The 26,151-nt window shown below is 39.5% G+C and overlaps 1 protein-coding gene across 1 annotated transcript in view; it reads right to left on the minus strand.

Moving 5' to 3' along the window:
- The window catches only part of LOC120767678 (cadherin-related tumor suppressor), a 262,952-nt gene that overhangs the window by 47,419 nt on the left and 189,382 nt on the right, over window positions 1-26,151 (minus strand). Inside the window, exons 3-6 of the mRNA XM_040093853.1 lie at window positions 17,838-18,146; window positions 8,736-8,969; window positions 7,200-7,401; window positions 2,671-2,990 (exon numbers count right to left, since the gene is read on the minus strand). Coding sequence (XP_039949787.1) covers window positions 2,671-2,990; window positions 7,200-7,401; window positions 8,736-8,969; window positions 17,838-18,146 — 1,065 coding nt within the window. The remainder of the gene's footprint in view (window positions 1-2,670; window positions 2,991-7,199; window positions 7,402-8,735; window positions 8,970-17,837; window positions 18,147-26,151) is intronic.

Raw genomic sequence — 26,151 nt, forward strand, 5'->3', positions numbered from 1 at the left:
GATACTTGGATTCTTGGTCTAAGATCGGAAGTCGTGAGCTACTTGAGCCATATGTTGCTACTTCGGACTGAGTAGGCTACTGAAAACTACAGTGTAACAAAGATCAAATTCTACAAGTCACTCATCATCACGGTCCTGCTATATGGTGCGGAGGCATGGACGATGACAACATTTAATAAGTCGTCATTACGAGTTTTCGAGCGAAATGTTCTGCGAAAGATGTAGGGTCCTTTGTGCATTGACCACAGCGAATATCGCATTCGATGGAACGATGAGCTGTATGAGTTATAGGACGACATTTACATAGTTCGGCGAATCAAAACACAGCAGCTGCACTGGCTATGTCAAGTCGTACGTATGGACACGTATGGACTAAAACACTCCAGCTCTAAAAATATTCGACGCAATACCTGCCGGGAGAAGCAGAGGAAGAACAAGACCTCCACTTCGTTGGAAATACTAGCTAGAGGAGGACCTGATACACTCGGAATCTCCAATTCGGGCCAAAGAAAAGGAAGAACGATTGGCACTCGAGTATAACCGCGTAAGTGGTGTCTACTTCAATAAAGAAGATGAATTCAATTTAGTACATACTGTATATTGCTGTTAGATCTAAACTTCAGGGGGATGTATGTACTACAGGTCGCCTCAGAGTTGGTGCATCTTAGATAACGCCAACTGACCTGCGGTCTTCACGGCCTTAGCAACTACTGGATTGGACTTAGCTTCGACACGGACTCCGATTAAGAATAAATGGTTTTTTTTTTTTGAATTTCGGGTTGACTCCTTGGCTCGTGGTTGCGACATACTGCAACCAGAATATGCTGATATGACACTCAGCAGAAATGGCTGGTGGGCTAATGTTGCATCTACCTTGTTCCCGTTAAAAACAATACCAGCCTCAGAGTGTTAGATGTTAATTGAGAAAACTACCACTTTACACTGATCAGCTCTGAACGCAATGCCTCATAAAGGCGGTCGTCAACCCTCGCCTTGACCTCTTGAGGGACAACTTTGGGGGACGAACAGCGGCTCTAAGTGGGAACCATTTCACTAACTTTTCACAAAAATAAATTAAGGAGAAGACGGAGTCGGATAGTGAAGGGAGATCAGAACCATTATCCAGACTTTTCTCGGGTAATACAAGACACAGAGTGACGGACTCACCCAGCCTACTAAAGAGTTCGATACAGCCTCTATCTCAGCTGTAGCTAGGCTACTCCCACTAGGGAAGGAAAAGAAAAGCAAAGTCGTTAGAAATCTATCGACCACTGACAGTGTTAGGGTAACTAAATCCAGCGGATCGCCAATACCAGCAGGGGAGCCTCTGCTAGAATTATGGACTACACTATGTGCATACATAGGAAGCGGAACACACCGGTCAGGAAACAGAAGTGAAGTTTGAGAGCCTAAATTCTAGAGCTATGCGGTGATAGACATGCTAAGCAGAAATTTCTTCAGCTTGCCAGTACGCCAGAGTGAGCCAAAAGGGTGCTGAGCGAAGAAAACTTTAGTGATTAAAACGTATGCCAAACATCAGTCAAGCGGCAAAGGTTGCTTTAGGGAGAAACGTCTCTCGGCAAAAGGTTAGGTACGGGAATTGCGCCAACGTTTACCGAAATCGTTATGTAAATGCGACGGCAAACTTCTTACATGCTATATGCGCACCGAAAAACATAAACCCATTCGTCTTAAAAGAGAAAAAGAGGCAGTTGCTGATTAAAATATCAAAAAAGTCCACAAAATAGTTTTGGAAGACCAAAAAATAAAATTTATCGAGATAGCTGCCGTTCTGAAGATGATACTAGAATATATTAGATGGAACGTTCATGAGAAAAAAATTGTTTGAATTGAGCTTCGCATTGTCCATATGGTCATTGTACCTTCTGCATCTTCTTCCAGTGTCTTATTACTCTATTTAGACCACAACCAAGTGGCTCCTAGAATGAGTTTTAACGTCAACGAAAAGGTAAATGGAGACCGAAGAAAACTTCGTAATAAAAAGTTGGAAGACGGCTCTAATCTCTAATCGAAATATCGAAATAATACTTACTTCCTAACTTTTTCGGCGAAAATTTTAATTTTATTAACTTTTCTGGCTACCTATTGTTTATCCACAAGTTAAGCGACTGTGTTTGCATTAAAACATCTTAACAGTTAACGCTACAATAAACTCTAACGCCTTAGGCATAATTTCATGCAACGCTAATCCTATTAAGATTTCGTTCTTGTAGCGCTTTGCCACAGCGCTTTTATACAAGCAGCTGAAGTCGCCTCATTTACCCACGCGCTTATGCAACATTTTCCCACCGGCCATAACTGGCATAGCAGCGCATATTTAACAGATCATCAGCAAAATAACAGCCCACCGGCATGACCGCGCGGCACTCGGCGCCCATGCGGAAGGCCTGGCTGCCTGGCAGTAACGATGTGCTGCGCGCCAATTCGCGAGCGATGCGCACCAATTAAGAGTGCACACACACAAGCACGCAGTTGCGCTGCTATGGGCGGTGGGCTAAAATTTGTTGCAAAAATCAAATTTCTGCTACACTTCAGACAGCCATACAAATGAACACACAAGCGTACATGTTATGTGGATGTTATTGAGGAAGTGCTTGCACATCGCAGCATATTATTGCTCTATACACCATTCTATTGCATGCAAATTACCTGTACTGTTGATGATAGACGCTGTTGCGGTTGTTGCTCTACATATTGTTGCTGCCGGTGTTGCCGTTGACGTCGCTGCTGTTGTTGCTGGTGATGCGGCTGCTGCTGCATGAAGGCGCCGTCGTTGTATGCATATGTTGTTGTGCTTGTTGTTGTTGGAAATTCTTGAGCGCAATCTCTTGCGGTTACAATTAAATTGTATGAACTTTTCGTTTCGCGATCAAGTTCACGGCGCGTACGTATCGTACCGTTGGCAGCAATTTCAAAGTCGTTATTATCATCGCCCGACGTAATCGCGTACTCGATGCGCCCGTTATCGCCTTGATGGAGTTGGAAAAATGAAAATGGTGGAGAAAAAAATAGTTAGTTGATGAAAAAATGTAGTTTGATATAATAAAATATTGCAAAAAAAATCTAAATACTAAAACAGCAAAAAAGTAATGCAACAAAAGAGTTATACAAAAAATGTAAGCGCAGCCGCAGCGCGACTACTGTTGTTGATTGCGCGTTTGCCAATAGCAGCCCCACTACACACATAAAATTACAAACGCGCTTGCGGCTGGCTGGTTAGCGCTGACTTAGCGCGCCAGTAGCGGTGAAAATTTTGGCTGTCGCGCAATGCGCGGCGCGCCTGGCAAGGCGCTGACTAATAGCGATTTTGTAACCTAACCTAGCAAACAACAATTGTTGTTGTTGTTATTGTTGTAGTGCGCGCTCAAATTATAAACTATTTGCAATTCGCAGGCATCATCAAACTTTCCTTTTGTCTGCGCTCGCTCCTGCAGCCTGCGCTTTTCACCGTAATTTCTCGAAATGCTCTACTTGCAACAACAGCTGCCGCACTGCCGCTAATATTTTGTGGTATTTTTATGTATTTTCACTTAAAACCTTGCAACATGTTTCCACACTTCCTCACCTCAACTAAGACCAGCGCAAAAGAATTGAATTCTGCGGTAAGTACAGCAGCTGATAATTTGGTGAAAATTATGACGCCTTTTTTAAATTGAAGTTAACTTCGGCTGCGCGCGCTCTTATGTGTGTGTGTAAGCACCATCATGTTTTCTTATTTGCTTGCGCGCGCCTTCGATCTAACGCCATTTCTAGTGCTGCATCTAGCTTGTAATCATAACTGTGCCGCATTGACTTACTGACTCCTTTTATTGCCTCCTTTTCTGTCTGCTTGCCTTTTTGGTGCATGCAGCCATGTGGTTTACTGCTTTTGGTTGGCAAATCTGCTGGCACCCACTCAACAATCATAAATGTGCCGTGGCATACATACATATATACTGTATGTGTATATATATGCATTGTGTTTGTAGTGTCTGTAGGCATCAAAAGTCATGGCATCGCAGCCTCCGACTGCCAGCCTGCCTTTAACGCGCAACCCATCCCGCTATGCTGGTTTTGGCGCTGTCTGGCTGCAAGTACACCTTCTACTACTGCTGATTTTCATACTTTCTACGCTGACTGTTGTCTTTCTGCTCTTCAACAATCACTCAACACCAGCGCATTGTTGTTGCACCAACTTTTTTCTGACAGCTCATTTTTGCCATTTTTTATTGTGATAAATTATGATTCGATTTCAAACGGTATGCAACTACCATGGAAGAGTTGGTGGGATACGCTCTTAAAAAGTTTTATTAACAAAGTTGTGGCTTAGGTACATAACCTTTTTATATATTTCGTTATCGGAAAAGTGATTTTCGTTATAATTTAAGGTTGAAAATAAGATCTACAAGTCCGAAATAAGCACGACCAAGAGCTCTGCGTGGAAAGCTTTTTGCGGAAAGGTAGAAAATTGTCATGAATCTGGAAAGTTTAGACGCATTCTCGTAAGGAACCACATTCTTTCCGGTTCCTTATAGGATGGGAGTGACAGCTGGATTCTGATCACTTAGAGATGCTCCTAGACGCGCACTTTCTGAGCAATCCTTCCTCTGGGGTAATATCTCTCGGAGAATCTGAGTCGGGCAGTGTATCCTTTTCGAGCTTTCTGAACAAACGTAGTTAAAAGATGGGAACGGCAGCTTGATTCTGAGCAGTCAGAGCGCTCCTAGATGCTCAACTTGCGAGATAATATCTCTCGTAGCACCTGAGACAGACAGCACATTGTTTTTCGGCCTGAATACCACCTGACAGGGGCAATCAAGTAATTTAAACAATTCAAGTTCTTTGAGCCAGATGGCATTTTACTAGTGCAGCTGCAGCGAGCTGGCACGCTTTCGTGTAATGGGTTGGTAGCCATCTATACGACTATATTCGGTTATATTTCTGGAGGCAAGTAAGGGTGGTTGCGTTCATCTTGAAAGCCGTTAAGAGCTCGCATATGCCGACCAAGTAGTTTAGATCCATCAGTCTATCCTATTTCTTATTGAAAACGTTAGATATATTGATTCACTTGAATTTAAGGGTTGGTAGACGACCCTTCCAAGGATACAAAATGCCTCAAAGCTACGACAGATCAGTGGACACAGCCTTGCACACTCTTGTCTCCTGGTTCGAGAGAACCATTAGGAAGAAGGAGTTTGCGGTTGGGGCACTACTCGATAGCGGTTGTTAGAGTTTTAAATAAATTTGAGATTTAACCGAATCTTAAGGATTTCATCCTCCAACTTAATTAGGGCACCTCAAAAATGGGGAGGTATTTCGCCACTTCTCTGGATCATGGTTGCAAATGATATTCTAGAAAAGCTTGAGGAACGGCTGCTGGGTGATTACTTAAGCGAATAACGGAGCTTTTTTAGCTGAAGGAAGATTTCTGAATAGCGTGTATAAGCTAACTCATGGGTACTTTATGCAAAAAACTGGGCTGCGCTGCTGAAAAGATCTCTGCATAAACACTAACAAGATCGAATTGGTTGCATTCACTACGAAGTACAAAATCCCGGAGGCGCAGCTACCATCAATGAGAAAAGCGTGTCGTCGGCCGGCTGACAGAGTTACCTAGTATTCATTCTAGACAGGAAGGCGTCGTTGAAGCCTAATGTCGAGGAAAGAGCCAGGAAGACATCGGTTGGCTTGTATTGCTGTAGGAGAGCCATTGGTAAAGGTTGGGGACTGTTATAAAATAGTTATTCTTTGACTCTATGAAACCATAGTTAAACCTATAATGTTTTACGGAATTTTGGTTTACTGTAAGGCGCTGGAAAAGTCTGCACTCGAGGAAATTTCTCGAAATACAGGTTGTCCAATATAAGTCAAACGCATTAGCGTCATATTTTGCATTGAATTTGTTATTGGAAACACCACTTTGGACATAGATTGGATTGGAACACCCTGTACCAAAGTTAACCTGGTAAAAATTTTGTTTCAAATTTTTTTTGAAACGTTTTTTATTTCATATCTTATTAAAAAATATTATACCGGTTGAAACACCCTATACCAAAGCTAAGCTGGTAAGGATTTTATGTTTAAAAAGTTGTTTGAAAAGTTTTTTATTTCAAATCTATTTCAAATGTATTTAAAAAAAAATGTTTACCAACTGGAACACCCTGTACCAAAGTTAAGCTGGTGAAAAAAGCTTCAAATTCTATTTTCAGTTAACACAAAATAACAGAAACCCATAAAAATGTGTGCGGTTTTCGGCCACACCTTTAAAAATTGTTATTCCAACCGAAATTGTACCGTTGATTTGGTTTCATTTTCAATCATTAGTTCTGTTAATCCTGTTGCCACCAACGCCGCGGACATTCCTAGCGCAATTTGGCACAATAAATAAAAATGGCGAAAAGCAGTAATAGCAGAGAAGCTAATGAATGCTGTGACGCTTGCGCGAACTGACTTAGACACACAAACACACACACACACACATACGAAGGCACAAACAGAAGCCGTGGAAAGGTGTCAGTCATAAATCGTGAGATGCTCATTTTTCTGCGCACTTTTTGTTGCGCTGCTGCCGTTTTAGTGCCGTTCTTTTACGTTTATTTTATTTTTGTGTTGCACAGTTTTTAACACGGTAGTTTCGCCTTATGCCGGTTTGCGGTTAGAAGCTATAATGATATTTATTTTTACTACGAGCATAAATGGCAACTCGGAAACTCAGAAAATCGGAAACATTTAAAGCACCGAAGTTTAGTGGGTCAATAGGTGAAGAACGTTTTTAATGTGCCAGCAATTGCAAAGTAATTTTTCGTGTTGCTAAGTGTGGCAAGTCGATGTGTAGTGTAATAAAAGACTAGAAAGCAAGCGACTGCGCAGAGCCAGCGAGTGGGTGCCGTAAAGCGAGCGCAAACACATGATTATTCCGGGTAGTTGCAAATAGCGGCTGAGCTTAACAATTTGAGGAGCACTAAAGAGCTACATTAATAGTAGAGGTGCATTTATATGGTTTTTGTTGAAGTGAAAAGCTCAACACCATGCCCGTTAAGAGTTCATTGTCCAAAATTTGTACACCGGAGTTCAACTATTAATATAATATTTATTATAATATTTATCGCCTGTGTTGCTTATGTTAGATAGCTATCCCACTGAGTTGTTGCAATTGTCAAATTTGTTGTTTTCAAATATATTACGCTTTTGTTGCTTACCTGAGTCAATATCTGTCGCAGTAACCGTTACAATCGGTGTGCCAATCGATACATTTTCATAGATCTCATTCGAATAGCTCATTGGATCGAATATGGGCGCATTATCATTCAAATCCAACACATTGCAATACACAGTCAATGTGGTGGAGAGACTGGGATGTCCACTATCTTGTGCCTGCACCACAAGTATATAATGTTGCACCTAGATAGAAAGAAAAACCGTAATTTGAAAAAGACATCTTAATAATTAATCAAAAAATACTGACATTTTGTTACATTGAAATATTAAATACACAAAATTTTGCTTTAGAAAAGTTTCTATACTTTTAATGCAGCATTTGAAATGAACCGAGGCAGCTTTAGTGAATGCTTTAAGGTGTGAAACTTCACCAATTAGTACATTTATCAACACTTTAGCTGGTTTGACAACTATATGCAAAATATTGCCTACTTTTCGGCGCAAAGTGTTAAAGGGAAAAGCTCATACAGAACTTTGTCAATCTATGTTTAATACAATACATAAGATTTTCCTTTCAAAACTTCTATGGTATATATATTTAATTATTGAGTTTCGAATGCGCCTGGGGAAGCTTTAAGGAAGCCTTAGTGTAAGCTTTAAGGTGCGAAACTTCACTTATTAGTACATTCACAAGTACTTTAGCTGGTTTGACAACCACATGCAAAATATTGCCTACTTTTTAGCAGAGTTTTCAAACGCCTCGGAAACTTTAGTGTACGCTTTCAGGTATGAAACTTCACTAATTAAGCCATTTACAAGTTCGACAAGCTTATGCATATTATTGCCTACTTTTAAGCGCAAAGTGTTAAAGAAAAAGCTCGTACAGAACTTTTTCAATCTAATGTATGATTAACTGTGTTTATTTAATATTTATAATATACATTTTTAATAACAGATTTTTGAATGCGCGTCGGGAAGCTTTAGTATAAGCTTTAAGGAAGCTTTAATGTAAGCTTTAAGGTATGAAACTTTACTAATTAAAACATTTACCAACACTTATATTGTTTCATAAGCATATGCACAATATTGCGTACTTTTAGGCACAAAGTCTTGAAGCAAAAGGAAATTCAGAACTTTATTAGGCCAACATTACCTGTATTCGTTGAATTTTTTGTAAAAAAAAATTCTAAGAAACTATTCACGAGAAAAATACCCGCGGCGACTTGCCGTTCTCTACCGAGTAGCGTCTACTATTAGAAGCTTTTCTTATAGTCGGAAGGAGCAGATATCGAAGCAAAAGTATATCTCGTGATTATGTGTCCCTCTAACTAATACACTACCACAGCTGCTCCTTGTAATTGCTATACAATTTATATATTATTGTAAAAACTTAAAACTGCTTTAAACATGCATATTCAGCAAGCAAACTAAACGTGCGGCTTGCGAAAAATTAAAGCCAACGATAGTTTTTCATGCCTCCCTTCGTACTATAGCAAAAAGTTAACCGCACTCGTATTTCGAAACTCAAAAACTCATTTTCAACATTTCAAAAACTTATTAACTGGCACATCACTCACCTCTTCATAATCCAAACGGGCTGTCAGTGTGAATACGCCCGTCTGCGGATTCAAACTAAATACATCGTTGGCCCAATCCGAGATGACGGTATACGAGACTAGCGCATTATCGCCCAAATCCGGATCGGTGGCGGCGATAATGCCCACTTGATAGCCACGTGGGGCGTTTTCGGGTATGTCAAAAGAGTAAACAGGTTCATCGAAAATCGGTGGGTTATCATTGGTGTCGGTGACCTGTAGGTGAAAAGGAAGCGTAAAAGTGTAAGTATATATGTATGTGTAAGTATATATGTATATAAGACTATGAAGTATAATATAAAACATGAAAAACAAAATAAAAGAATAAATAAGACGTTTTTTTTGAATATAATTCAATTTGGTTGCCTTATTAGTGCGCATGATTTTTTTTTTCTTCTGAATATTTTATTATAATCCTGTCTTTAATTGGGAAGGTGCTGCTGCCAGCTGGTTGATGTCCTAGTAAAAGTAAAGGCATATAAAAGAGCGCAAATTCGGTGTGGAATTCGTGGTGGGAGAAATACTCCGTCACTGAGTCCTGGCAATCACCCTGATGGACGAACGTCTAGACACAATCCGCATTAAAGCGAAGTTTTCCAATATATCGAATATCCCGACGGAAAAGAAGGACGACATGACCAAAGATGTCTTCTATGAGCGCTTGAAATGAACCTAAGAGAGCTACCCTCAGCCTCCATGAAGAAACATCCCCAAATGTGTTGAGGCTGATCGACTTCGGCGGGATCCGAAATCCGGTTATCTGTACTAGATTCCAGCATACAAAAATTTATCAAGTGTTTCAGACGTGCGTACGCACCGAGGTCCTAGCATTGGCTCAGGCGAATCTTGTTGCAGCGGAGATACGCATTCACCTCTGTGCAGCAAAAAATGCACGTCAACAAACACAAGGAAGATTCGACTGCAAGAAACTACTGCCGTCATATTTTTTTTAATTTTTTCATATTTAAAAAACTTTTTTTTTTAATTTTACATATTTTTTTAAACATTTTTTTAAATTTATTTCTGCTAAAAACAATGTTTTTTTTGTATTTGTTCATGTATATTTTAAAATTTTTTATGTTTTTTATTTAATTTTTTTTGGTATATTTTATAGTTTTTTTTAATTTTTTCATATTTTTTTATTAATTGTTTAAATTTTTCATAAATTTTAGGTATGGTGGTTAGGTATTTTTGTAGTTTTTTCATTTTATTTTTTTGTCATATTTGTCAAATTTGTTAGATATTCTTTTAACTTTTCATATTTTTTATCTTTTTAGGTAGATTTTATAATTATTTTAGTTTTTAATATTTTTATTTCTATTTAAAATTTTTTTTTCATATTTTTTAAATTTTCTTAATATTTATTTCTGCTAAAAATAATATGCGTCTGGCGCATTCTACGCAAATGCATTCGAAAACGCATTTTAATTTTGCTTTGGTTAATTTTATTTTGATTTTTGTTGTTGTTGTTTTTCTTTTTTAAATACCATCCGATGCATTTAAATGCGTTTAAAAGGTGGAAACAGCTGTCAGTTCTTATTCATATCACGAATGCACTGGAGACAGCCCGGCAGGAGGCCAACAGGCAGAGAACTGGCGCACAAATAAAAACAGGCTAAGCACCAGATACATGTATATGTACAGACATACAGACACGCAGAAAAGAATCATACATAGGGAAAGCTGCATAATGCAAACAGCAATATTAATACACACACACACACATATGCATATGTATGGCGGTGATTTGCGCAAGGGCAGCTAAAGTACTATAAATATGTAATAATATATGTATGTCAGTATGTACGTATGGCTGCATGTATATGTGTATGTGTCCGTGTTAGTATCTATACACATATGTATGCATGCATGCATATATGTATTTATGTATGTCTGCATGTCTATATGCGCTCTGTTATGCCAAGGATCGACATGTGTACACGCTGTTGAGAGGCGTCTGACAAGTATGACGTTTTATTAAAATACACCACAAACACACACACACATCTAAAGTACTTACGGTTAAGCGACAATAAGCGAATACGAAATTACAGTGCAAAAAAAAATATATAAAAAAATTTTAAATCAGCATCAGCAAATTAATTGTTCGCATTAAAAATCTCGTTTCCCAAAAATAGCAGAAAAAGCACTTCGCTTGCCGCCTTTTCACCTGCCTCCGCTGCGCTCTTCGTCACCGACGCGCTGTAATGCCACAAAATGGCCTGCAAAGTGTGAATAAAGCGACCTTAATATATATTGTTATTGTTGTTGTGTTGTATTTGCCAGTGACTGGACTGCCAGTCGAGCGGCGGCAATACGAAAGTGTTAAATAAGTAGGTAAGGTATAATAAAAACGGCTGCCGCCGTCAGCGGCGCAGTTCGTGTCATTCAATGGTGGCAAATAAATTTTAAATTTTACTTTTGTCGCTGCGAATGCATTACATTTACTGCCATTACTTTATACGAGTACATTTATTGATATGTATGCATGCCGGTGCTTGCAAATATTTCCATGCCAAGGCGAGGCGGGAAGCGTCTGCGCAAAAATATTGGCATTTTTAGAGGTTTATAAGTGCAGGCACTTCAGGGCTGGACAAGGCTTATGGCACCGTGTGTGCCGGTCGGTGTGCTGCCGGACATGGCAAATTATTAACACACATATATTGCACAATAATTACTTGCCACTATGCAAACATATACACACAGACATGTGAGCTTGCAAGTGGCATTTGACGAGCAGCTCTAGCTGGGCTCCACTATGAGGACTCATTGTCAACTCAGCTTGGCTGGCAGATCAGCGATTGTTTGAGAATATACTAATACAGAGGCACAGATATACAGAGGCAAAGACACAGAGCCACACAGGCTTAAAGACAAAGAGATACACAGCCACAGAGAAACAGCCACAGCGACACACAGACAGCCGCTCATAGTTGCAAGCAGAAAACAGTGAAAAAACAGACTTTGAAGGTGTCTTCATAATACAGTGACTTTTACTGTGTCACAGCGCATCATTTAAGGGAAGAATAATCTCGCTTTTAAGTGATGCGGAGAGACCTTGAAAATTAAAAGCAGCAACAAGCGAAGGCAGCAACCGACAGCAATGTCACAATGTGCCTACTACTTTGTATTTATAAAGCTGTGCTGCTGTTCAGATGGCCGACCAAACACCGGCATATGAACAGCAGTGAACAGCAGCCGGCAGTTGGTTGGCCGACGTGTCGCTTGGTCAATAAGTTAGCCATTCAAGCGCGCTGCTACCTCGAGTCAAGCTACACTCTAGTGCAGGCAGCTGATGTGTATATTTATGCTTTGCATGTTGTTGTTGCGCGCCTGCTTATAAGGTGTGCGGCGCAGCCATGTTGCAAGGCGATATATATGTACATATATACAAGTACATACATGTGTGCAACATAGCTGACCATGTTGGTCACATGCGACAGGGATGCCCTAACCTGGTAGGTAACAGACCAAGTCAAAGAGCAGCTGAGCTGAGCGCATGAATTTTAGCGAAATACAAAAGGCAAATAAATGATTTGCTAGAAAAGGTGAAAATTTCTGAAATTCCTTGGCATGTTTTAGGGTTCCGTGCGAAATTTTCAACAAGTGCTAGTCTATACAAGATATTGCACGTTTCATAACGTTGGCAGGCGGGGTTTCAGTGTAATTGAAAAAACACGCAGTTCTCAAGAAATTTAGTTTAGATATTTAAAAGGCAAGCTAATGGCATTTATAGGCGATAATAATGATTTTCAAAGAAATGTCGCAATGCGTATATAAAAAACTTAACGTAAAATGGCCGTTAGCACTTTGAAGAAAGCTTTGAAGCTCACAGAGATATTGCGGGATTGTTGAGTTTTCCTAAACATTCATTTAAGCGACTTTAGGAAGTTAAGAAGGAAACACTTTAACTTCGGTTACATCTGTAAAGCTGTAGTACCCTTAAAAACGACAAAATATACCTTCTTCCAAACAAGCACTAGCTTTCGATCGGCCACTTGTATGGCAGTTATATGCTGTAATCGTCCGATATCGGCAGTTTCGACAACTGACCAGCTTTTTGGTGAGAAAAGGACGTGTGCAAAATTCCAGATCGATATCTCAAAAACTGAGAAACTAGTTTCCGCATGTGTACATAGACAGAACAAACACGGCTAACTGGACTCTTATTGATCATTTATAAATATATTTCATAGGGTCTTTGAAGTTTCCTTATCTGGGTATACAAGCTCATCGTAAAAAGTTTTTAGGGAAGCTTTTAACCTCTCAAAGATATTACGAGGGTTGTTGAGCTCTTCTAAGCATGAAGCAATGCGGCTTTAGAAAATAGAAAGTCAGAGAGAGAGAGAGAGAGAAAATGCAAATTCAGTTTACCAGAAAACTTTCTCGATGTGGCGGGGATTGTTGGGTTCTTCCAAACATCAGGAAATGCGACTTTGCAAAACTAAAAATTATAGAGAGAGAGAGACAGAGCAGTTCAGAAAGTACAAGTAGAAGTTATTAGAAAAATTATGACTATAAAAGCTCATCGTAAAAAGCTTTCGGGAAAGCTTCTAAGCTCTCGTATATTTTGTGGATGTGTTAGTTCCTACAAACATGAAGCAGTGCGACTTTGCAAAGAGAGAAAACAGTTCAGAAAATCCAAGTTAAGGTTATCAAAATAATTTTCTCGATTTGATGTTGAATGATATAGAATGGCCCTGCTTAACATGGCGACTATCAGTTTTATGAGGCAGGCCAATGTCCCCTCCTTAAGGTGCATAATTATTGTACCCTCGAGCTCCAGTAAATATGTCGGAGTTATCCTTCTTAAAAACTTATATGAAGACAATGGCTTCCGAAGCCCTTCATAAAACAACCATTGCATCAAATGGGGTTAACGACTTAACATGTTCTATTGGCTCTACAAAAGCGTCATCCGCCTCTTACTAACGTACGATAATATGGTGGCATTATCGAAACTTCTAGAGCAGGTGCAACGGGTCTACTCGCTAGGGATTACTGTCGCTATGAAAATTACATCAAGAAGGCTGTGGAGGTTATGCTCCACATCCGGTTAATACATAAAAGTGAAGTATGAAGGCAATACTTACGACCAGCCAATTCATAATTTTAGGGTATTGGAGCTAGACGCGTCGTCACTACAGGCATGGTATCATATTGTTAATGAACTCGGTCTAAGCTGGCAGAGAAGAGGAGACCCACGAGGAAATTAATACAACGTTTTCATTTGTCATTAGAAAAGATTGGACCAATGATTTTTAGTCGACAATTCCAACGGAAAAATCTACATATTATTTGACGCATCAAAAGATAAAATTGGAACAGAAGAGGTCCCTTCTACAGTAATCCATACTCAGCAGACAGCTTCAAACTTAACTCCTTCAGGCCGAACTTGTGTGCATAGAAGGATATGAAAAGGCAGCTGGCTCGCTCGAGCGCTGCTGGGGACTAGCTTGTCTGGACCATTCGGTTGCTTCAAGGATTGTTTGAAGCAATGGACACCTTAGATCTTGGAAAAGCAGCAATACAGGGCATACCAAAAATCTACTTTGGGGTAATGTAGATAGTCAGTTTTTTTCCAAATCAACTCAGTTGCTGGATAAGGCTTAACTTGGTTACCACGCGGGAGCACTAATGACGGCCTAAGTGAGACAGCCAGCAGTCTGGCGCTCAACCCAAGCTCTATCAACCAATTAACCATTCAAACAAAACTACAGATCCTACGTTTGATAATATTCAAAACTGATGTCTAATTGCTACTCAAAAATAAAAATAAACTGAAAGATGATTGATAGAAGGAACTCCATATAGTTTTTCAAATATTTTTCATTGTGGTATATGAACGTATAGTCTCAACAGACTATACACAAATGATTCATATTCGAACTGTGCGTATTTTGGAAAGTTTTAAAGTTATAAAGTTTGGTATAAATATTTTGGTTGTTTGGTATAAATAGTTTTGTCGTTTGGTATAAATATTTTGATTGTTTGGTATAAATTGTTTGGATATTTAGTATAAATATTTTGGTTGTTTGGTATGAATAGTTTGGTTGTCTGGTATAAATGGCAAAATTTGGTGCTGTGCCAAGAAAGAAAACAAGTTTACAAGCCCAGCACAGGACAAATCAAACTCCAAAGCTCACTTCAGCTTGTTCGCAGAAAAATTTGTGCAAAATTTCTTTCCCGCAACCAATTTACAATCTTTTTCACATTTCATGCTTCATCAAAACAACAAAGACCCTACTATTTTTGTTAGTGTATGCTTGGAGTAGCGCTAATATGTAATATGATGATGATATGCCAAAGTGAACGTGTTATAAACACTTCAGTAGGCACCACTTCGACGTCACATAAGCAACAACAACATATACAACATGTATGTATGTATATAGTAAGGAAGACGAGACAGCAAAAGCGCTGCGAAATATTTAGCAGGCAGTCCAAACATTTTGTCAAAGTGAACAAATTGCGCCAAGACTCATTTCATGGTTGTGGGAGAGAGTTAACGGCATAAAATGAGTGAAATTTAAAATGTTTTTGACACAAAGCAACATGATAAAGAAAAAAACATACCAAAAAAGATTGTAGAAAATGCTACAAAGCCAACTGTCAAAGCTTTCCTGGAAGTTAGTACCTAATGCATACAAAAATACACACACACCTAAGCTATTTACTAACATTTTCTCGTCTCAATTTTATTAGAACGAACGCGATTGCTTTATTCATCATTTGCTTTCGCTATTCGCTTTAACTTAGTTTGGTTTGCAGCATTTGTTGTTGCTATTGTATTGTAATCCATATTCTGATTTTTATTTTTTTATTTAAAAAGAGCTCAAGTTCTATAACAAAAATGCTACGCCCTTCTCACTTTACTGCTCATACCGCCACCTCCCTTCCTCGACGCGTCTTTGTGTTCCTGAGCAGCGCAAGCGTTGAAGTATTCCAAGTTTGCCGCCGCCAAGAGGCAAGTATCGGCTGCTTCGCTTCACTCTTTTGCCATACGTTTTGGTTGCTTATTTGTTGCTGCTCGTTGCTCGTTTTTGGCTCTGCGAACCAAAATTCCGAAACTAACCATAAGCAAGGCTACGGTATGTGTTTGCATGCCGCTGCTTAACATAGGACATAACAGCGCACATATAGAGCCCAGCTATTGCACTGGTGTTAAGTAAAAGGGAAGCGCATTCAAGTAATCATTGAGGCGTTTTTATTTAACACGTTGCGAGGCATCAAATTACCCCCTCAAAGAAAAGTGAAATACAAAAACGAAAAAAAACGAAAACAAAAAACCCAAGAAACACTTACTTATATACAAGAAGCAAAAACAAAAAAAAACCTAATAAATAAGAAAAAGCAAATCTAGAGGAAGTAAAAAGGCGCAAAAGGCAGTTTGTTTTGCAATGAAGTCGAGGTGTAACAAATATCAAGCACGAAAATCTCGACAAAGCACTGCGAAAAAAATTTGCTAAAAATTCGAGCGAAAAATTCTTGCAAGCTATTGAATACAGATGATTTTTAAATTAGTAAATCGACGTTAACAGCAAGCGATTTAAGCTTTTTTATGAAAATTTCATCCAAAGTTCTAAGATTAAGAATAATTTATATCTCGATATTCTAAATTAGTTATTTGAGCCTTACTTTAAAAGCTTCATTTAAATCTCTAAAGCCTCCAAGAAGATGAAAAGTATAACAATAAGAAAGATATTCTAAAAAAGTTATTTAAGTCTCAGTTTATTAGTTTCATTAAAAGATGAAAAGTGTATACCTTGATATTAAAAAAAAAATATTTGAGCTTTCTTGAAGGTTTGACTCAAATATCAAAAAGCTTCAAGAAAAATAGTTCTTATTTTGAGACTTTGGAAGTTTCATTAAAAGCTCTAAAAGCCCATTTTAAGAAAATTATTTGGGCTTTGAAAGCTATAAAAAGTTAAAATAATATTCTTAAAATGAGCTTTAAGAGCTTTTAATAAAATAGCTTTATAGTATTTAAAGCTCAATAGCTTTCAAATAAATTATTTGAGCATACTTCGAAATTTTGATTTTAAGAAGTAAACGCTTGAAAGACTCCAAGAAGAAGAAAAGTCTATTATCGAGGCTTTAAATAAATTATTTCTACCTTATTTGAAAGTTCCACTAAAAGCTCCGTGAGGATAATTATTTTTGCCTTACTTGGAATTTTGCCTTACTTTGTTTCATTAAAAGCTCCAAGCGGATAATTATTTTTGATTTACTTTGAAAGTTTCAGTAAAAGCTATGGGAGGAAAATTGTTTTATCCTTCAGAAGAAAAACAAAAAGAAAAGCAAATTATTGGCGCTTACTTTAAAAGCTTGATTCAAAGCCTTAAAAGCTCAAAAAGCTACTTGCTGAAACATTTTTTAAATCCCAAACCTTTATATAACTATTTTTTTTATTTTATCCCAAGTGTTTTATTAAAACCTTAAAATAGAAAAACTCATCCAAAAGCTCCAAGAAGAAGAAAAGCTTATACCTCGATATTTTGAGCAAATTATTTGAGTTTTTTTTTAAGGTTTGATATAAAACGAAAAGCTCAAAAAGCTCCAAACAGAAGAAAAATGTAAATCTTAAGACTCCTAATAAAACATTTCAACTTTATCTTAAATGTTTCCTCAAATGTTTTAAGTAGAAGAAATCATCTGATTAGATCAAAAATAAACTTTTGGATATATATAAGCAACCTAACTGTAAATCTTGTAAAGTTTCATGTGTAAAGTAGACTACAACTTTGATAGAGATTTGTCTAAGGAATCGCCATAATCTTGGCGATAGGAAAAAAAGAGCGACAGAAAGATAAATGAGAAGCATAGAGAACCTTTTTCACGACAGTCGGGCCCATGCTACTGGAACGGACCCGGATTTTTATTCTGCCAAGCACTTTCAACTCGGCAGAATTCCGCCGCTACAACAACAAGAGAAGCATATAAGCATGAGTTAATATTACGGAAAGAAAAATATAGAGCTTTTTAGATGAGATTTCTGTGTTTGAGGCATATGATAAACTTGATAAAATGATACTAAATGATATTTTAACTTCTATTCTAATTCTTTCGCTAACCGAAACTTACCAAAACGTCTGCTGTCGTATCGGTGCTTTGCACACCATCCGCTACACGCAACTGCAACACATATTTATCCTTCAACTCACGATCGAGCGCATCTTTCAAGTACAGCCGCCCGGTCTCAGGTTCCAACAGAAACTTTTCGTCATCACCGCCAATCAGGCTAAAGGTGAGCGAGCCCAACGTATCGGGATCGGAGGCGCGTATGGTGGCGATATGATGACCAGCGCCCAAGTCTTCGCTGACATTGAAAGAGAGCGGCGTGTCACGAAACACAGGCGGGCTATCGTTCTTGTCCAACACGCGGACGCTGACCTGCAAGCGAGATGATACGATTGAGTAATGCAAATAAAATCAAGAAAGGAAATAAACTGTATAATAATGTAACAAATATGACAATAAATTATAGAGAGCTTAAGACTAGACTTGTGAGATTATTTGAATTAATTTGTGGCGCGTTGTAAACGTAAATCGTTATTAAGTGTGGCATTAACACGTTATCAAAGCTAATAAACTGAATTGGCATATATATTAGAAGTAATAGTTGCATACGAGTAGGAACATGTGTATATGCATGTATATGTATATGTGTGGTATATTTGTGCCTGTTTGAGTGCGTGGTTGTGTGCGCATGCGCGCAGTGCCCGACACCATAATGACAATTCAATAAAATAATTAATTGTAATCATAACCATATATTGCATGTACGACTAACGCATTTTATCGCAACAACAACAGCAACAACAACAATGGCAACAACGCGCACAACAGCAGCATCAGCTACGATAACATTGCTTTACAAGTGCGCTGAGCAAAAAGCAGCTAAACACCAGTAACCTCCAGTTGTTGCAACAGGCAGAAAACATGCCTCCGCACACATACACACACGCACGCTCATGCGCTTAAGTGTTGCAATGAATCCAGCGAAGTGTGTGAGTGAGAAAGTGTTATGGCGGCCGAAGAGAGAAAGAGAGTAAGGAAAGAAGCATTTGTGTAGTGGAGCGGGTTTGCGTTGCACGCTGAAATGGTTGGCTGTTACAATAACAGCAATAACAACAAGTTTGCTGAACACAGCGCGCTGTAGCTGGTAGCTGGTAGCAGACGAGTGCAACAACGCCAACACTTACACCGTTTACCAAGTGGCAGCTACATTTTTAATTCAATTAAACGCTTCTACAAAAAAGTGAGCTGCTGCCGCTGCTGCTGCTATCAACCATAAAATCACAGCCAATACAATTGCGGCGCGGCGCAAAAAAGCACAGCTAAACGATGCGCACACACAGCCGCAAACACCAATATGTTGCTGCAACGTACGCCTAGCGCAAGTATGTGCGTGTGAGTGTAGTCAACAGCATGGGTGTGATGATGTGCAACATGCCAGATACAGGCTACGAGTGCAAGCCGCAACAAAACTTGGTAAAGAGAAAAGAAAAAAGAAGATGCAACGAGTAATAGAAGCGAGCTGGCGCTGCTTCTATGTTACTGACTGTGGCATGCAACATGCGTGCCTATTTTACAGCGTTGCAGTTGTGAGCGTACACCCTACAGGCCGCATCAAGCAGTCAGCGCGCGTAAGTTTGGCAGCTGAAGAGTCAGGCGCGTCGCAGCCGACTGCCAACTCCCCACTTCCGAATGCCGGCTGCCACGTTTAAGCAGTTGTGTGTATGCAGTAAAGCAGTTATAGCAACAAAGGTGCTGCACATGCGCGCATTATGCTGCGCTGCCTTGTGGCGAGTGCAAAAGTTTCACTGTGTGTTGAAAATTGTTATTGAAGTAATCATATAATTACGACTTTTTCAAGTCAAAGCGCGCTCGAAAAGGAAATAACTGCTTTGTGTGCGGCAGGCGTACATGGATAACCGCTGCGAGAACCGCTTATGCTTAACTACAACAAAAATAAAGAGTAGCTCGTTACAACAATAACAGTAGTGGGCTACAATAACAAGAGTATCGCGCCACAATGAACAGAGCAGCGCGCCACATCAAGTGAAGTAGCGCAGTGCTTTAGTCAGCTATGTGCGTCGTCCGGCTTCGGCTCTAAGCGTAACGATAAGCTGTCTCTAAGCCAACGGCATCAGTTCCTTGCCATTGAGTCAGACCAACTGATAAATCTAAGCGTTGTGACACACTTGTAGCTGCTGTGAAACACAAACTCAAGCTACTTAAGTGCGGCATGGCCACTTGCTGGACTTGAAGTCACCGGTTATGCAACTCTGCTTTATTGTGCTAATGTGTGTGTGTGTGTACATATATGTGTAAGTAGATAAGTACATAAGTAATAATGCATATAAGCAACTGAAACATTAGTTTGTTTTGCTAGAGCTAAACGCTGACTGACTTAATTTTGTTTGGACAATTAGACAAACCTTTACATTGAAAAATAATAGTTATCTGTCAGTATAGCAATATTTGTTAGGTTAGATTTTTATGCTTGTTGATATTTATAACAGAATAGATTTAGTTAAAAAATTTTATAATTTTTTTTAAGCCTCAGTTGTTGAACTATTTTTGCAGTACCCAATGTCCTTTAATTCAACAGGCCTCAGTTGTTGGTATCACCTCGTCATTCGTCAAAAATTTCTTACAAGCAAGCAGTCCTTTGAGGTCTGAGAACAGGAAATTATCTCCGGAAGCCAGATCTGGGGTATGCGGTGAACGCGAAAGCAATTTGAAGTCCACTTCATGAATTTTTACCAACGTTTTCACTGACACTGACTGTGACAGGGTACATTGTCTTGGTGTCTTTCCTTCAAATGCAGCCGTTTTGGGATATTCCGTACTTCAAACGGTTCAATAACACTATGTAATAGTTGATGGGAAGGACCATCGTCATATACCCTGTCACAAGGCAGTCAATAAAAACTATTTCATGCACATCACAAAATACAGATGCCATAACCTCGCCAGACGACTATTGCATTTTTATACGCTTTGGAGCGGGTTTATCGGATGACTTCGGAGTGAAATAATAAATCCAATTGTCATCCATTGTCACATGTCGATCCAAGAACTCTTTTTTATTACGCTTGAACATCCCCAAACACTGCAACGAATCATCAACTCGTCGTTGGTTTTTGTCAAAAATGAGCTCACTTTGCAAAAAGCTTTCTCATACCTAAATATTCGTGAATGATGTGATAGTATACACGTTCAGTTGATATCTTTAAAGTTCCTGCTATCTCAAACAATTTCACTTAATGGTCATCCAAAATTATTTTGTGAACTTTTTTGATGTTTTCGTTGGTCACAAAGTCTTTTGGGCGTCTATTGCGTCCATCGTCTGCGGTGTTCATTTCACCACTTCTTAACTTAACATACCAACCTTTGATGGCTGACTTTCCTGGTGTAGAGTCCAAAAAATGGACCATGTAGCCATGTAAGCGGCGCCTACCATAATAAAGAAGAAGAGTCCAAATCTTGGCTACAGCAGTATTTTTTTCCCAAAAAGCAATGCTTTATTAACGCACCTTTGTTGGTTCAAATTATTTTTTTTCTTTTTATACCCTGAGTATTTGAAATCTGAAACTTTTAACATATCTATTTCTGCCCAAAGAAGCGCCGATACCGAACTACTATAGCATATTACCGCCATACAAACTCAATAATCCGAATGTATGAAAACTTCTTTATTTGTGAAGGGTGCAACCAATGTTTTTTTTTTATTTTTCCTTATTTTTTTTTAAGAAAAGTCGCTGTGCAACATTTTTTTAACTCCGTTGATAATTTGAACAATATAAATCAACATTCGTAGTTTCAAAATACTTCCAACAAATCAGTTTATTAGAATGTTCTATATGTTCTCTTACTTCTGCGTTTAATAAAATAGTTTCTCATGAACTTAAAGAGGTTTCAGAAGTGGCTTAAAGCTTTGGGAAAGCTGTAAACTGTCGGGAATTAGCAAAATGCGCACCACAAAAAAATGCGGGAAAAATATCTAGAATACGCAGAGCAACTGCAACACACATTTATCGTACAACTCACGATCGAGCGCACCTTTCAAGTACAGCCACCCGTTCTCAGGGCTAATGAGCCGACAATATTGGGATCCGATGAGTCTTATACCGATAATGAAAGAGTGACGACTTTATTGTAAGGAATTTATTTTGAGTAAACAACTTTTTAACGTGAAGAGTTTCCTAAACTTTCAATAAACTTATCAACAAATTATGGCTGCTTGGATATTTGACAAGGAATTTGGTTCTTTTGACAAGTGAAAAGTTTCTCTTACAATATGCGAAGTGTTGAATAATGGAACTTGATACGTGACACTTTGATCCTGTTGACAGACCAGATCGTTCAGAATGATCAAACAATCGAACTTCAGCAATCCTTCAATTGTTCTGCGTTTAAAACGTCAATAGTTTATACGAATGCTGCTAAAGTACTATCATCGCCAATTTGACGCTTACATTCTATACAGTGCTTACATTAATATATTTAATAAAGCCGCAGCAGTTTCGCGCTCTTTCAATTTCAAGTTACTTCACCTAAGCGATTGCGTGCGAAAATCACTTGAAAGTTGCATAAATCACATTTTCAAAAGTTTTCATTTGCAGCGTAGACCTCTCACCGCACCTCGCTGCTTGCCGCAGACAGCAGCTTAGACTAATATCTACGCATTTATGCTAGTGCAACAGCCGCCGTAACGTACGATCGCTGCAATGGATGTGCTGTTTGCTTGCCACTTTGACTCTGCACACTGGCAGCTTAGCAATTCAGCGATCTAGCAGACGAGCACATGAAACATTTGCAGCGTTTATCATTAAAAACACATTTGCATGATACCACTTGCAAAATAATAAAATGGCAGACACTCATTAGGCGCAGTAGCAACCACTTGCTGTAGCATGAGCAAGCAGCAGCAAATGCCGCAGCGTTGCATCATCATCAGCAGACGCAGCAGCCGACAATTTGCGCTGGCATGAAAAAGTGGCAGAACGCAGATTTCACTAGCGGCAGTGATGCCACAACTTGCTGCAACAATGCCGCGTTTGGCAGCAGTGGCATTGGTGGCAGCCGAAACATTAAAACTTGTCTCGCGGCTAAGTTCGCATTGCATATGATTATTATTATTAATTTTCATTGCCACTTGCGCGAACATTGGGGTGGCAGCCGCATTTTAAAGCAAACCTGCCACATTTTTTATTTCGTTAGTGCTGCGTGGCCAGCTTTCGGGAATTCCAGGCACAGCTGCGAAGAAACTCATTAGGCCACGCACTTCACCCCTTGCCACATACGCATGCGGCAACAACACCGCCGTTAGAGCAAGGCATTTGCCACAGTGTGCAAACACAATAAAAACAACAATAAACACAAAAACAATGCAAATTGAATTAAAGCCAGCGCGGGCAGGGTTTGTGCGCTTGTGCGCCTGCTGCTTGCTGCTTGCCACCAGCGCGCCTAACGATTGCGACTTGTGACGAGCGCGTAGCTAATTGAATAAGCTGCGCTACACATGCAAACAACACATGCCACAGTATGTTGCCAATGTGTCGTGGTCAATGCTGCGCATGCACACCCTCCTGCGTCTTGGCCAGCTGAGAGCCATCCGAGTCTGGGCTGTGTTTTTGGTTGGCTGACTGACTGACTGGTTTGCCGCTATGCACGCCATTCACCTTCTCAAATTCACAAATTCGCCAAACGCAAACGCCAAACGCCAAACGATCGGCAGTGATCACATCACCGGCCGAATAACAAGACTAAGTGGCAGCACAGAGTAGTGAAGAAACGCAAAACAAAGCAAAAATGGCAGGCAGAGCTAAATTGAAAAATCGCAAACGAAAAGAAAGCCGCAGCCAACGAAACAAACGAAAGACTTAAGGCGTCGCCGACACTGGTGCATGCAACGATTGCTTTGCCGAAGACACCGTAGTCACCGCGCCGCACGCCGCGCGCCTCGCCGGCATGTTGTGAGTGACAAGTTGGTTGACGCCCTAAAGTAATTTTTCATCTTGTTACCGTGTGGTCGCCAACATTAGTGCCGCAGCACAATTGCAACCACCACAAGCACACACACGCACACATATACAGCGGTGTCATGGGTACACAAGTGCATTATTTGGCGGTCTGAGCATTTGTTGCCACTTTTTTGCGCATTTATTTTCGTATTCATTACTATCATTTGGACTTTTATTTGAACTGCTGCTCGGCGCGTACCACCCTTTTTACGTTATCGCCACTGCTCTAATTGATTTTTTATTGTGGCAAACAGACACACACACACATGGCAATGTATTTATGATACGGCATGCACATTAGCGGCCGCGGCGCTTTTAACAAGGTGGCGTCTTAAGCGCTGCTCGGCGGCGTTTTCGAGGCGATGTGTGTGATTACGTTATATGAGCGCTTGTTAATCTTGTTGCTGTGTGAGGTTTCGCTTCAAAATTGCGGAGCTGAAAAATCGTTTGATCTGGCGGGCTTAGCGTAGGCAATTTTAAATCGCTTGTTGGGGGAAAAATAAAAATATATTAAAATGTGTACTAATGGCATTTTGTATGATTGCAGGCTGGCTAACTGGCGTGGTGGTGATTACAACTCGATTTGAAGTTAGCTAATAGAAGTTTTTTCTTCATTCTTAGGTAATTTTTTCACTATATCGATTAGAGCTTGACTATTTGTTGATGAGGTGCATTTATTACTAATTATATCAGATAGAGAAACTAAAATATTTTAGATATGCTTCTCTCTAAAATTCAGGTCTTATTTTAAAGAACTACTACTGTGATCAAGTTGAAAGATGAATTTTGTCCATTTCATTTCCTTCAAAGTAATCCCCTCCCGCTGCAAAACACTTATGCCAACGAATTTTTCAGTCCTTCGTCGTCATGGCCAACAGATCCTTCTTCAATTCAGCTTTTATATCCTCAATTGAGTCACAACGGTGTCCTCGGAGTGGTCATGTGAATTTGCTGAACAGCCAGAAGTTACACGAAGGTAAATCAGGCGAATGCGGTAGTTACGGCACGATATTAGTTGAAAATGTGGCGAAATGAACACGAATAACCAATGCAGTATGAGATGGTGCATTATTGTACTTCTTTGTTCAATAAATTCAGACATAGTAAGAATCGAAGAATTCACTTTTAGAGCCTCACAAAACGACGCGTATCTCAAATACTAATGAATATGCATAAATTCTTGAAGATACCTTGTCAACTGTTCAGTTTGTGTGGCTGTCATATGCTTTGGTGATCCGATATTCGCGGTTCCGAGCAATGAGCAGCTTCTTGGGGAAAAAAGTGCAAAATTTCGGACCGATACCTCAACTACTGAGGGACTAATTCGCATATATACAGACAGACAGACTTGGCTGCGCTGGCTCATTTCGACATGCTGGTCATTTATATATATACATATATATACATTGTATATATACTATACATTTTTTAGGATCTTTGACGTTTCCTTTTAGGTTTTACAAACTTCATGGCAAAGTGTATAGACCCTGTTTAGAGTATAAAAATAAGGGACTTTGGGTTCGTCGATTCATCTAGAAAAACTTTGGATAATATTGATCCTGTACTCGATCGCCAGAATTAGCTCCAGATTAAGCACGATTTTGAGGTCAACCCTAATAAGGATCTCTCTTGGAAAGCTTAGAACGCAGGTCCGTTGTGTATCTAAAACTTATATATAATTGATCATAAAACGGCTTGAGAAGTCGAATGCCAATTTTTGCTAAGTCTTCTGTTTCGCCGAAGGTAGTACCACCGAGATGTTTCTACCTCCGTCATGAAAAAACTGGTCATTGGAGGAGAAAGGGCCTGGATGTTCAACCTCGCCTACTTCCAAACAACTTTGGCAACTCAGGTCCGACGGAACAACGCCTGCTATGCGCACTATAGGTTCATTGATCCTGTGCTAAAAAGCAAGATGAAAATGGAGATCCAACTCGTTCAATTCCAATGTGAGCGGGGCAAGGGTACATCCTCTGGCTAGCTTATCGGCTTTGCAGTTGCCAGCAATGCCGCTGTGACCGGGCACTCAAACAAGTCTGGCTCAGCGCAGGTATTACCACTCTGTTGTCGGTAGCAGTGTGTCTACTACAGTGGTCTGGTAGCCTAAAAATAAGATTGAGGGAGAGCTGCTTACAGAAAATTCCCCCACCACATTTAACTCCTATCTTCGACACATCTTATCCAAGAGGACTTCCTGAACAAAGTGTTTGACGGTGAGGAAGTGTTTTCCGTTTAGAATTATCTCAGATCCAACAATACAAGAAATTATCGAAATAGTTAGTGGAAATTCCCCAAACTGACTTTTTCGAGGACTGGACAACGCTTGGCAAAAGTGCGTTTTGTCGAACGGATATTACATTGAA

The sequence above is a fragment of the Bactrocera tryoni genome, chromosome 2 (assembly GCF_016617805.1).
Source record: "Bactrocera tryoni isolate S06 chromosome 2, CSIRO_BtryS06_freeze2, whole genome shotgun sequence".
NCBI classification, from domain to species: Eukaryota; Metazoa; Arthropoda; class Insecta; order Diptera; family Tephritidae; genus Bactrocera; species Bactrocera tryoni.